The 12474-nt window shown below is 33.2% G+C and overlaps 1 protein-coding gene across 3 annotated transcripts in view; it reads left to right on the forward strand.

Annotated features, from left to right (window-relative positions):
* Window positions 1-12474, forward strand: part of LOC111044210 — a 45918-nt gene that overhangs the window by 25474 nt on the left and 7970 nt on the right. For all 3 annotated transcript variants that reach the window (XM_039434285.1, XM_039434286.1, XM_039434289.1), the window contains 2 exons: window positions 965-1042; window positions 11224-11323. In XM_039434285.1, the coding sequence (XP_039290219.1) occupies window positions 965-1042; window positions 11224-11323 (178 nt within the window). The remainder of the gene's footprint in view (window positions 1-964; window positions 1043-11223; window positions 11324-12474) is intronic.

The raw sequence follows: 12474 nt of genomic DNA on the forward strand, positions 1-12474 counted from the left end.
TGTAAGTAAATACTCGTCGTACTAGTTTTTATTCACACCGCCCAGTAGAAAGAAAAAAATAGATCTACCGACGGCTTTTGGATGACGCAATGGTTATAACAGCTGATTTTTATTTCTGTGTGTGACCAGCTCACAAATCTTCTTCCATAAGGATTACATGTAAACTTTAAAGGACCGTAGGAAAGAGTCCCGAAGTCTGATCATAAATTAGATAGGTCATAAACCTGCTCCTGAATATAACAAACACAACTAAACAAAAATCATCAAACTCGGTGCACACATAAAAAAGTTATTGAATGTCAAAATTTGAGGCTCGATTTTTATTTATAAAGATGTTGTGTCCTTTTTTTGTGTGTCAATGTGTACTTCTAACTATATAATCAACGATGATTTCCTAAATTAATATGGCCGTGTGCACACCGGTGAGAATCGCATGACGGCGTCGGCAGCGAGATAATTTCAACCACAGCTGAATATTCTCCCGCTACCGTCAATGTTACGCGTTTCGCATCGGTGTGCGTTGGACTATACTTTGAATTTTAACTTTAATCATTGCTCAATAATTAATTATTTATTTATTTATTCATTGGATGAAATATTGCAATATCAAAATGAAAAAAAAACAGGTGCTAGCCCAAAACTTTTCTGTTCCTAAATTTTGAAGAACTTTCCTCAACTTTCTATTTAAATTATTATTTATGTGTCAATTTGACCTCAAAACTGGAAAAGTATTATTATGATGTATCAATGTGGAGGATTTATCTAACCTATTTCTTTTTCCCTATCAACATTTCTATGAAATGTTTTTGCTTTCTCGTGCTTTTTAAACAATTTTTTACTTTGTTGTACCATAAAGACATGCTCATTCGGCCTGACTTGAAGAGTTGTTGAATTAATCATCAAGTATTCAATGTTGTAAATGACTAATAACCTATTGTAAATCTAATAAATTGATATTTTTCAGGCGGGATGGAGTTGATAGAGAAGAAAACCTTCGTAAAGATATGGGACTTATTGTGAAATTCCATCAGAATCTGAATAGGTGAGTAAGAGCAGAGCCGGTTTTATAGGCAGGCATCATATAAATTTAGTAAGTTTAGTTTTTTCTATTCTATATTGTAATAATAATTATTATTCAAATAACATTCAAAACATGAATATAATTCTTTGAGCCATCAACTGATTGAAGGCGAACTCGAAGAGAGCGTGATCTATTCATTTATTATTTAATAGTGATAAACTATATTTATTTTTTATCTCCTCAATTATGGATGAATCAAACAATTACAATATTCAGAAAAGAAGTTACAGGAAAATTCCCACAACTTCTTCTATCTAACAATTTTTACATAATGTCACATTAATGTCCAAATATTTAAGTTTTATCAAATTTGAATCAAACAAATAATAATGAAGCACAATATTGCTATTTATAATAATTATATATATATTAAAGATTTGAGAGCCGCATTCGATAAAGTTGATAGAAATGCACTCATCCATAAACTGTACGATTTAGGGCTATCCAATCAGTTCATCAAAATAATCCACCAATTGTACAAGTCTACCAAAGCTAGCATATGGTGTGGTACGAAGATGACCAGCTATTTTGAGACATTAAACGGCTTAAAGCAAGCATGTATCTTATCACCAATTCTATTTTCTCTGTTTGTGAATGATTTATGTGAAAACATGGTTGAGGGAGTTTGGATAGACGAACTTAATGTGAAGGTACGCCGACGACCTTGTCTTGTTTGCCACAATGCCAAAAGCTTTACAACGCATGATAGATAATTTGAGCGAATACTGCGACAGATTGGGTTTGGAGATCAATACTGATAAGTCTAAGATTATGGTTTTCAGAAGAGGAGGTCGCTTGGCTAGCTATGAGAAATGGTTTTTGAATGAGAATAGAATTGAAGTGGTTAATAGGTATAAGTACTTGGGCGTTGTGCTCACGCCCATTTGCTGAAAGAACGCGTATCTGTGGCTAAGTTTGCAATTACTGGGGTCTGGAGAAGTTTCATAGCGAGAAATGAAATTGGAATAGAAGCGAAATGGAAGGTGTATGAAGCAGTAATGAAGGCGGTGGCGGTCTATAGAGCACAAGTATGGGGATACAAGTATTGCGACATACTCGAATCATTACCTAGATTTTTCGTTAAGAAGATGTTATCATTGCCAAGATCCACACCCAACTATATATTGCAGTTGGAGCTCGACATGGAACCAGCATATCTAAATGTTTTAAGAATGCATGTTGAATATACGTTCAAGGCATTGAATATGGTACGTAATAGACTGCCTAGAAAGCTAGCGGAGAAAATAATAGAGAATAGGACATCTTGGTTTAAGGAATGGATACGTTGGGATGAGAAATATGGATGTAGGTTGGCGGGACGTGTGATAGACAGGAATGAATGGAAACGAGAGCTCGAATTGTTGTGTGAGAGAATGAAAGAGGAAAATGTTATGTCTAGCTTACAAAGAGCAACTTTTGCGCAATTTCATAGCCTATATATTCTACTGGACAAGGAAAAAGGAAGAAACTATCTGAAGCTGAATGTTGATAAAAAGATGATGGGCTGCATACTCAAGGCACGTGGCGCGCTGCTAAATTTGAACTTTGGTAGTGGGAGGGAAGAGGCACAACGGCAATGCTCTATGTGTAGTTTGAGACAGAGAGAGGACATAAAGCATTTCCTAGGGGTTTGTCCAGTTCTAGTGGGGGTACAGAAAATGTATCTGGGCAAAATAGTATATTTCGCACCTAGGGCGGAAAATGAGACTTTTCCGGCTCGAAATCGGTTTTCAAGTCTGAGGCCGGAGGCCGAGGACTAGAAAAGATTGAGAGCCGAAAAACATTTTTGCCATGGTGCGAACGCTATTTTTCGCACACAGAAAAATAAACAATATATATGAAAATAATATTGTTCATTAAGCACTTCCGAAAGCAAAAGTGGAAGGTCATAGCTCTAACAAATCTGAGGTAATCTGAATATCAGGAAATTGTCCAATTATTTTTTTTTCTGATTTGTCTAAATAACCTAAAAGATTATGTTAAATTATGTGGGAGGTTGAGTTTATACTTTTTTATTCTTTCAAATTACAATAATATGATATTATTATAAATGTTTTAATTATTGACTAATAAACACAAATAATGAAAAGTTTTTCGATCAGCTGTTTTAGCACACTTGAAATTTGGCCAATTTGAATGTCAACGTCAACAATGCTTGTTGTCGAAGTTTAGGTTAGAAGTTCTATCCTACTCTGAAAATCGAATTTGAATAGTTTATGATATATCTTATCTGTATTTCAATCATCCAAATAAAATGATAGTATATTATTGCAGAATACTTTATTCAATTCTAGAAGCATAAACTGGTTTCATTTCATAAACTATTTGTAAAAATCTGGTGTGGTACACTCACACAACTTTCCTTGCTCATATTTGAAACTACGATCAGACTTCTGTCAGTATATGTGTATATATAATTGTTTTCAGAGTACTTTTTCTTTGTGTGAATTGTAAAATTCGATTATTTTTTTCAGTCGTCATTTTTTTAAAGTCGTCAAAACAGTTGTTCTACAGATGAAATATCTCGACTATGTGTTCTTTTTATGAACTGTGCTACCTACCTACCTCATGCACGAGAAGAGGTTACTAAGTCCATTTCCCAAGGATGGGGTGGACCCTCCTTTGGTTTCCCAAAAAGGAGACTTATGCCAGTTGATAGAACTGATAAATACAGGGTATGAATTTGAAAAAAAATCGGTCAAGTTATTTTTGAGAAAATCGTGAAAAACATGGTTTTTTGCAATTATCCGCCATTTTTCTCAAGAATATTAAGGAGCTCCTGCAATTTTCCCAGAAAAAAACTCATGTCATTTGATAGGGCTTATGAATAGCTATCCATGGTATAAATTTGAAGAAAATCGTTAGAGCCGTTTTCGAGAAAACCGTGAAAAACATGGTTTTTTAGTCACTATCCGCCATTTTTCTCAAGATTATTACGGAGCTCATGGAATTTTCCCAGAAATGAGACTCATGCCAGTTGATAGTGCTTATCAGGGGTGCCCACAAGGGGGGGGCATGGCGCAATTTGCGCCATCAACATTTTTGGGGGGGGGGGCATGATTTTTTTTATATTTTATGTCAACATTTTGAACCATGGTTAAAAAATCAAAGTATTAAATAGAGATATCCTAATGTAGTTAATTTTTCCCACCTTTACAATGTTATATTTTGCTAAGTGTAACTCAATATGAAGCATAAGCACAATTGATAATATTTTGTATGCAGGAATTTTAGTAATTTTAAGCTTATGAGTTTGAAGGTAACTTTGACAAAAATAAATTACAACTTCATCATCCACTATTCTAAATACCTTTGCTTAATTTGAATTTTTAATGGTCCTGTGTTTGAGTTTCCTTGCTGTTGCAACCTAATTTTCTTAAAAGCACAATGATAAGTTGAATTGTAATATAAATATTAATCTAATAATTATTTTAATTTCGAATGCGTTTCATGATGATATTAATTTGTCTGAAATGGAAATGCGATTATAAACAACATCGCAAACTCTAGTGAATTTGACAGAAGAAAAAACTTCTCTTGTCAAAAATTTGTAAAAAATATCAAATGAAACCAATTTCAATCTTTCAAATTTACACCCTATTTACCACACAGTAATCAAGTAATTATTATAATACTTCATTACTTTTTTCTGTTTTGTATAATAGTCCAGTCAAATGGTCGTTTTTCAGGAAACAGCCAGAAAGAACTTTTCGCGACGGTTCTATATGTATTTTGGGGCGCTAAATTCTAATCTGAAATTTGCTGATATGCCAGAGGGCGGCTTCACCCCCAAAACTCCCAAAAAGCCCCAAAATTTCGGATTTTTTTCAAGTTTTCCATTTAATCTTGAGAACCTTTAACTTTTCGAGTAAAAGCATTCTCTAAAATATTGAAGATAATAAAATTTCCAATAAATTGAGTGGTCGCGCAGGACTCTACGATTTTTGATTCCGGATCTAAGAGTTTCAAAAAGGGGTATTTTTAAGGGGTTTCAAAATTATTCAAACCTACCACTTCCACCCTATACAACTAGGATCTTTTTCTAGTAATGATAGAAGCCACACATCACGTGAATTAACAATATTAATTCTGAACAGAATTCCTTAGGTACCTGTTTTTGAATTTAGAAGAGGTGGGAGGGGGAATACACCCAAAAATAGAAAATAATGTCCTACAGCCAAATTCAAATTTTCATTATAATACCTTTTCATGGCCTTCCTAACAAAAAAGAAAAATATTTCGGCTGATATCCTTACGAGAGTTATGTTCTATGAGAATCACTCCTTAGATTCAGTATTTCCTAGTGGGGGGCACACATAAGGATACGTCCAGGATCAAAACTTTAATCACTTATAACTTTTGACTGAATGATCACATCTCCTCGTACTACAGCTCGTTCATTCAATTCAATATATATTGAATAATTGAACAATACTTGATCTTACAATATTAAAAATGGTATGGGGCAGTCAAATGCATTCCGACTGGGGCCGTCGATTGTCGTTGAAGTCTGCCCTGAGTAAGAGTTCTTTACATTACATAAATTTAGTAATATTAGTTACTTTACTGTAGGCCTATTGTAAAAAGAAATATTTTAGATCTCAAAATATCGTAGATAACATTCTAAATTATATCAACCGAATTGGAATTCAGAAATAGAATAGTATATTTTTTTTAGGCATAAATATATTATCAGTCTATAACACATGTGCAAACATTACTGGTATATCAAATACTAGGTACAGATTTATAGTTTATATATATTATATATATATATATATATATATATATAATATATATATATATATATATATATATATATATATATATAACACGTTCACGTTCATTAAAACTCAACTTTTAAAAATAAATTTTATTTGCAAAAAATACATGTTAACACATCAAGTGGCTGAAGTAGACTAACTAAAATGAGCGCACTGAGAGCGACACTAAGCGGTACTGACAAAAATAGTAGTCAGCACATCAATTGTTTAGGTTTACATAATTCCTCCATCCTTAAGTTTTTCGTCCCGAAAAAAATTTGGGACACTCAAAAATTACAAAAATTAAAATGAAGTTACAAATTAAAGTTTACTAACTTAGATCTAATTTCTAGGTGGTACAATATAGCTTATGGTAGGGGTTGATGATATTGGTACTTGTGTATCAATTCGGTAATTCAGTACACTGGTTGGCTTCTTAAATTTGTAATAAACGATTATCAAAATTACAAGAAGTATAAATGTACTTAAAACAAAAATTACAATGTGGCGTGTCTTAAGGACGAAAGAATCTTCAAAATTTATAAAATCAAAATCTCTAGGTTCAATATCATCAAGTTCACTAACATCTTTCAAATCGATAAGTGTAGTATGAATTTTATTTGGTACATGACTTAATTTTTGTGCATATGTGGTAACTGAAGTAAACGGTAATTTTACATCTGTCATTATCATTGTTTGTTCATCTACATCAGTTATGTCGGCGTATTCTTTTGTAGATTCGGAATTTTATGTTGGGAACTTTTTTGACAATTTCATAGTCATGAACTTAGAATTCTGTTTTTAGAGCTTCAAACAATGGACTTTCATTTGAAAATACTATACCGTACACAGAGTCAGGTTTCAAATACTCTCGTATTTCTTCTACGTTGTTCCAATGTCACGTGCGTCTCTGTATTTGAAAATTATTCTGTTTTTATTAAAGATCTTTTTGAATTGGGGTTTTCCTTACCTCGTGAAATAACTATTTGGTTTGCTTCAGTGTTTATGATACTATTTTCGTCCATTATACCTATTCTATCATCTGAACTTTCTTGAGAATGTTGTGTCATTAGTGAGTCATTGTCATTATCATTATTAGTATTATTTACAAGGTTTTCGTTGCCAGTTTCCACATAATTTTCATTAATATTATCAATATTTGCATTAACTATCGAATTGTTACCTAATTGTTCATCAAGATCATTCAATATATTCATTTACCGACGGAGGAGCTTCATTGTTATGGAATCTTAGCAGATCATTGATATCAATGTCATCGTACTCATCATTGTTATTGACATTGTCGTTGGCATTGTTCGCATTATTTTCCGCGGGAAAGCCTGGGAATAATTCTGAATCGTCAAAACCTGTAAATTCATCACTACTTTCCATCATATTTACATTGAAAGGCCGTGAGAGACAATCAGCAACACAATTTGAGCGACCTTTTAAGAATTCTACGGTGTAATCATACTCTTCCATTAACAATTCCATCTCATTAATTTAGCATTTGGTTCTTTTAGAGAATGAAGCCATTGGAGTGGCTTGTGATCTGTTCTTAGGGTGAATTTTCTTCCATACAAATGTTTCACTGCCCAAGTTATTGCCAACATTTCTTTTTCAATAGTAGAAAGATTTTGTTCAGCGGGATTGAGTGTTCTAGAAGCGAATGAAATTGGGAGATCTTTATTGTCAGTCATTTGACTAAGGACCGCCCCTAAGCTTACATTGGATGCGTCTGTTGTCAAATATATGGATCATTCAATTAGGTAACTGCAATATTGGTGCGTTAGTAATTGCTTCTTTCAGAAAATTGACAGCTTCAATGAATTTAGGATCTTTTGGGTTTATAGTGGATGTTTTTCTCAATGCGTTAGTTAAAGGTTGAGCTATTTTAGCGAATCCTTTTATCATTTTTCTGTAGTATCCTGCCAAACCTAAAAATGTTTTATTTGTTTAGTAGTTTGTGGAACGGGAAAATCTTTTATTGCTTTTACTTTTTCAGGGTTAGGCTGAATGCCTTTTCCGAAACTATGTGACCTAGAAATAGAAGTTCTTTCTTAAAGAATTCGGTCTTGTCCAATTGTATTTTAAGTTGATAAGTTTTCAATCGTTTGAATACAACGTTCAGGTGTTTCATGTGCTCTTGTAAGCTATCACTAAAAATAATAATATCATCAAGATATACAAGAACATTTGGTAAATCACAAAATATCAAGTTCATTGTCCTTTGAAATTGAGGTGGACCATTTTTCAACCCAAATGGCATTCTGAGAAACTCATAATTACCATTTTCAGTACTAAAAGCTGTTTTTGGTATTGATTCGGGTTCCATTTCAATTTGATGGAATCCTGAAACAATGTCAATAGCCGAAAAGTACGTTGCTCGACCGATTTTTGAGAACAAGTCTTCAATATTCGGGAGAGGAAATCTATCATCTTTAGTTTTGTTGTTCAATTTCCGATAATCTACTACAAGACGAACTTTGCGTTTTCCTGAAGCATCAGGTTTCTTCGGCACAACCCATAAGGAGAGTTGTACGGAGAATTAGACGGTCTTATTATCTTTTGTTCGAGTAACTTGTTTATTTCATTACTAATATCCTGCCTAAATGAGATAGGATAGCGGTAGTTTTTGAATAAACAGGTTCTTCGTCTGTAGTCACTATTTTATGCTTGAGCAAGTTAGTAGCAGTTAATATATCACCTTCGAATTTTATTATTTCGGGATATTTCATAAGAGTACTAATAATGCATTCTTTCTCTTCTGAGTTCATATGCTCAGTTCTCAATAAAGAAGTGATTTCGTCAATGGAGAGGGGATTATCGATCATCTCACCCATGTACAATTCACATTCTTCTACAGAAACTGTTTCGATACTCAACGTTTTGTCACAATCAGAAAAATATTCAATCTCAATAAAACCATTCCTATCAATATCAGTTACAATATTATACAACTGCAATTCCTTAATACTAACAACACATAGCTTATCTGATGGAGTGCAAACATTAGTTTTAATTTTCAATTCATTCCAACCTTTGTTGATTTCAATATGATTCATTCCTAACAGTGGTATCGTGCAATCTTTCGTTATGAGACAATTGGTCTCCAAATCAATTTTTGCTTTCAACCCTTGCAATGTTTGCTTTCCAATAAGTACATCATAATTATCGCTAAAATCATACACATAAAATTTTTCATCTTTATCAACACCAAGCATATTCTTAACATTAATATTTACACAACCTTTTCCATTAGATTCACCAGCGGGTGTACGAATTTTATAATCACAATCAATTATTTTTGTCTGAGGAGAAACCATTTGAGGTTTAATTAAATTATATTTACTACCTGTATCGATCAAAATTCGTGAATCATTGTAATGAATATGAGGCAAATCAATAGAGATCGTATTCAAATCTAATACTACGTTTTTGGATTGTTGTTCGAGCCTACTTCTAAAAAATGATTCATTTTCTCGCAAAGGTCACTTACAGCATATTCCATAGAACTCATTCTAGCATTCATGCTTTCAAATTCGGAAAACTCATTTTCAGAAGTTTCAATATTGTGAACTGGAAACTTTTGAAAGTTGGAAACTGTTCTCATGCTCACATCGTTTGATTTTTTATTCAAATTTTGGTTGTTATTATTGAAGTTTGCATTTGGATTACGATTGAAGTTGTGATTTTGGAAACTTTGTCCATTACGAAATCTACTTTGAAAGGATTGTCCTCTTTTGAAATTATTTTGAGGCTTAGAGAAATTTCTCTGATTGAAATGATTTTGAGGTTGAGAAAAATTTCTCTGATTGAAATTGAAATCACGATTTTGAGATTGAGAAAAGTTTCTTTGATTTGAATTGTTTTGGTTTTGAAACTGATGGAAATTTTTCGGATGCGAATTTTGATTGGAATTTGACGAGTTTTGTTTTCCTTCAGATTTACTGAAAGTTTGATTCATTTGTGTTACATCAGTAGTAAATCCTAAATGTTTCAGGTAAGCACTACTCTTATTGATAATAGCCTGTCTTGCATCACTGAGGTCTTTGATTCCTAGCGTTTGTAGGTGAGCTCCAAGCTGGTGGTTGATTCCTTCGACTAAAATCATTACAATTTGTTTATCCAACTGAGATGAGATAGTTTCAAGAATTGGACCAGTTAGTCCATCGAGTTTGTGTCTTGAGATAATCACGGTTCTTTTTGTTGCAGTCTATTAATGAATGAATAGGGTGTTCTTTTTGGTGTGATTTCATAGCAAGCAGTTCCATAGTTAATTGTTCTACTGTCCTATTATCGGCAAAGTTGTTTTTCAAAACATCAATCAATTTGAGAGGTCATCTACTGTACTGTTGAGGTTACATCTTTAGCAGGTCCATGTAATTTGTTTTTACAATAGTGAAGGAGAATCCAATGATTGTCTGCTGCTTCCGCGATACGATTATTACAATAGTCATTTTTCAATTTTTCGACAACTTCGAGAAAGCTAAGTAGTTCTATTGGGTTTCCTGTATATTCAGGTATTATGTGTAGGTGATGTTTCGCAATTGGTCTTGAAATAAGGGGGTTATCCATTGTGCTTTCACTGTTATCTTCACTATTACTGTCACTGATTGTAGATGTAGAAGACGTGTTACCTTGAACTGTGGAGTTGGATACAGCTGCAGCCAGAGCCAGGTACGATCTTAACCTTGGCCGGTAATCGATAAGAAGTTTATGGTCTGGTCTGCTATCCTTCTTGCCTTTCTTCCCCAAGATGGTGGTTGTTGGTTGTTGGTGTTGATGAGTCACTCTTCCACTTGACGGTCTCGATGATGGTTCATATCAGCTGCGACCCCGACTTTCGAATTTTCCGCGATCACTAGTGATTGATAATAATTGATCAATATAAACTGGCGGGTTAAATGAACAGCACAATTTTCACGAAATTTTCACGAAAAACTCTTCAGGGTCCCTGTTCGGGCGCCAAACACGTTCACGTTCATTAAAAATCAATTTTTAAAAAGAAATTTTATTTGCAAAAAAATACATGTTAACACATCAAGTGGCTGAAGTAGACTAACTAAAATGAGCGCGCTGAAAGCGACACTAAGCGGTACTGACAAAAATAGTAGTCAGCACATCAATTGTTTAGTTTACATAATTTATATATATATATATATATATATATATATATATATATATATATATTTCATTTTGAAGTTGCTATGTGTTAGATCATTGTTTAATTAATCAACAATTCAACTCATAGTTTTTATTGCTTTTGTGTGTTCTAGTGGATCTGCATCGTATGTAAATATATAGATAAGACTTATCTAGTAGTTGGCACAATTTCACACCTTGTAATCCAATATTTCTATTTCTCTCTACTTTCAGAAATCAGGACGATTGTGCAAGAGTCTCAGGCTACAGCATATTGGTTATCAGCTTCCTTGTTGCTCTTGATACTTGTTTCAATATCTTCTTGATGTTACAGGTAAAACTATAATATTTTTTATGATTTTTTATTAAACCAAATTATGAAAAATCTTATCGTGTCTATATTGTGCGTTTGGCAGTATTGTGCTTTATTTTTAGTCAATACAGCATTAAATATCGAATGAATATATTATGCACTAATTTTTATCAAAATCGATGCTGGTAGAATCCTTTTGCTGCAATAAACGTTTCAACACGTTTTTTCATTGCAGCTGTTACCTACGTAATGGTTATTATGTTTGAGTTAGTCCCATAGAATATTAATGGATAAACAAATCTGAAGATCTAGGAGAACATACTACCCGTAAATTAGTAATTTTTCTCTACAAAGACGCCCTGCAACAGTATCATACTGCTATTAATTCGCCGTGTCCGCTGTTGCACCATTATGTTGCAGCCAAAAGTTCCGTTTATCAGCTTCTATCAACTGTATGACTATGTTTTAAATCAGTTAGTATCTCTCGATCCTGTAAAGATTAGGACTGCAATTATTTCCCTCGTAATTACATATTAAACTCCAACTTTCTTCGATTGAAATGGGGTCTGAAAAATGTGGAGGCTTTTTAAATTCCAAAATCTATTGCTCTGGCTGTATATAGATTCATTCAGATGTCTCATCAAATTAGAAAACAAGAGTAGCCACCCGAACGCTATCTATTTGACAGCAACCATTTTTTTCTATCAAATTTTCGAGGATCTAAAGCTATTGAAACATTGTATAGGGGGGGGGGGGCCTTACAACATTATCACATGCTATACATCTCAAAAAAGGTTGTTTTTTGTTGGTTTAAACATTGTCATCTCCAGTCAAATTTCACGCCGCAATGTGTTTTAGAAGTCGGGGTTGCATAGTTTGAATCATTCGGTATGAGCAGTAGTGGAGTTAGTAGAGAAAGATGGTCAGTATTTGATCGGTGGTTTATCATACAGTTTTATCATGCAGTTTATCATAGTCTATTATAATTATATTGTAATTATGTTCAAAGGTTTAAAGATATTATACGTTCAACCATATTTATTTTATTTTATTTATTTCAATTTTTCAAATATATAAGCCTACTTTAAACCCACTACAATTTAGCCTATGAGCCAACATTTGCAATTTATTATGTAACTCATACATTTACTTTATTCATAATTTGTTACACC

Source organism: Nilaparvata lugens, chromosome 8 (assembly GCF_014356525.2).
Source record: "Nilaparvata lugens isolate BPH chromosome 8, ASM1435652v1, whole genome shotgun sequence".
Classification (NCBI taxonomy): Eukaryota; Metazoa; Arthropoda; class Insecta; order Hemiptera; family Delphacidae; genus Nilaparvata; species Nilaparvata lugens.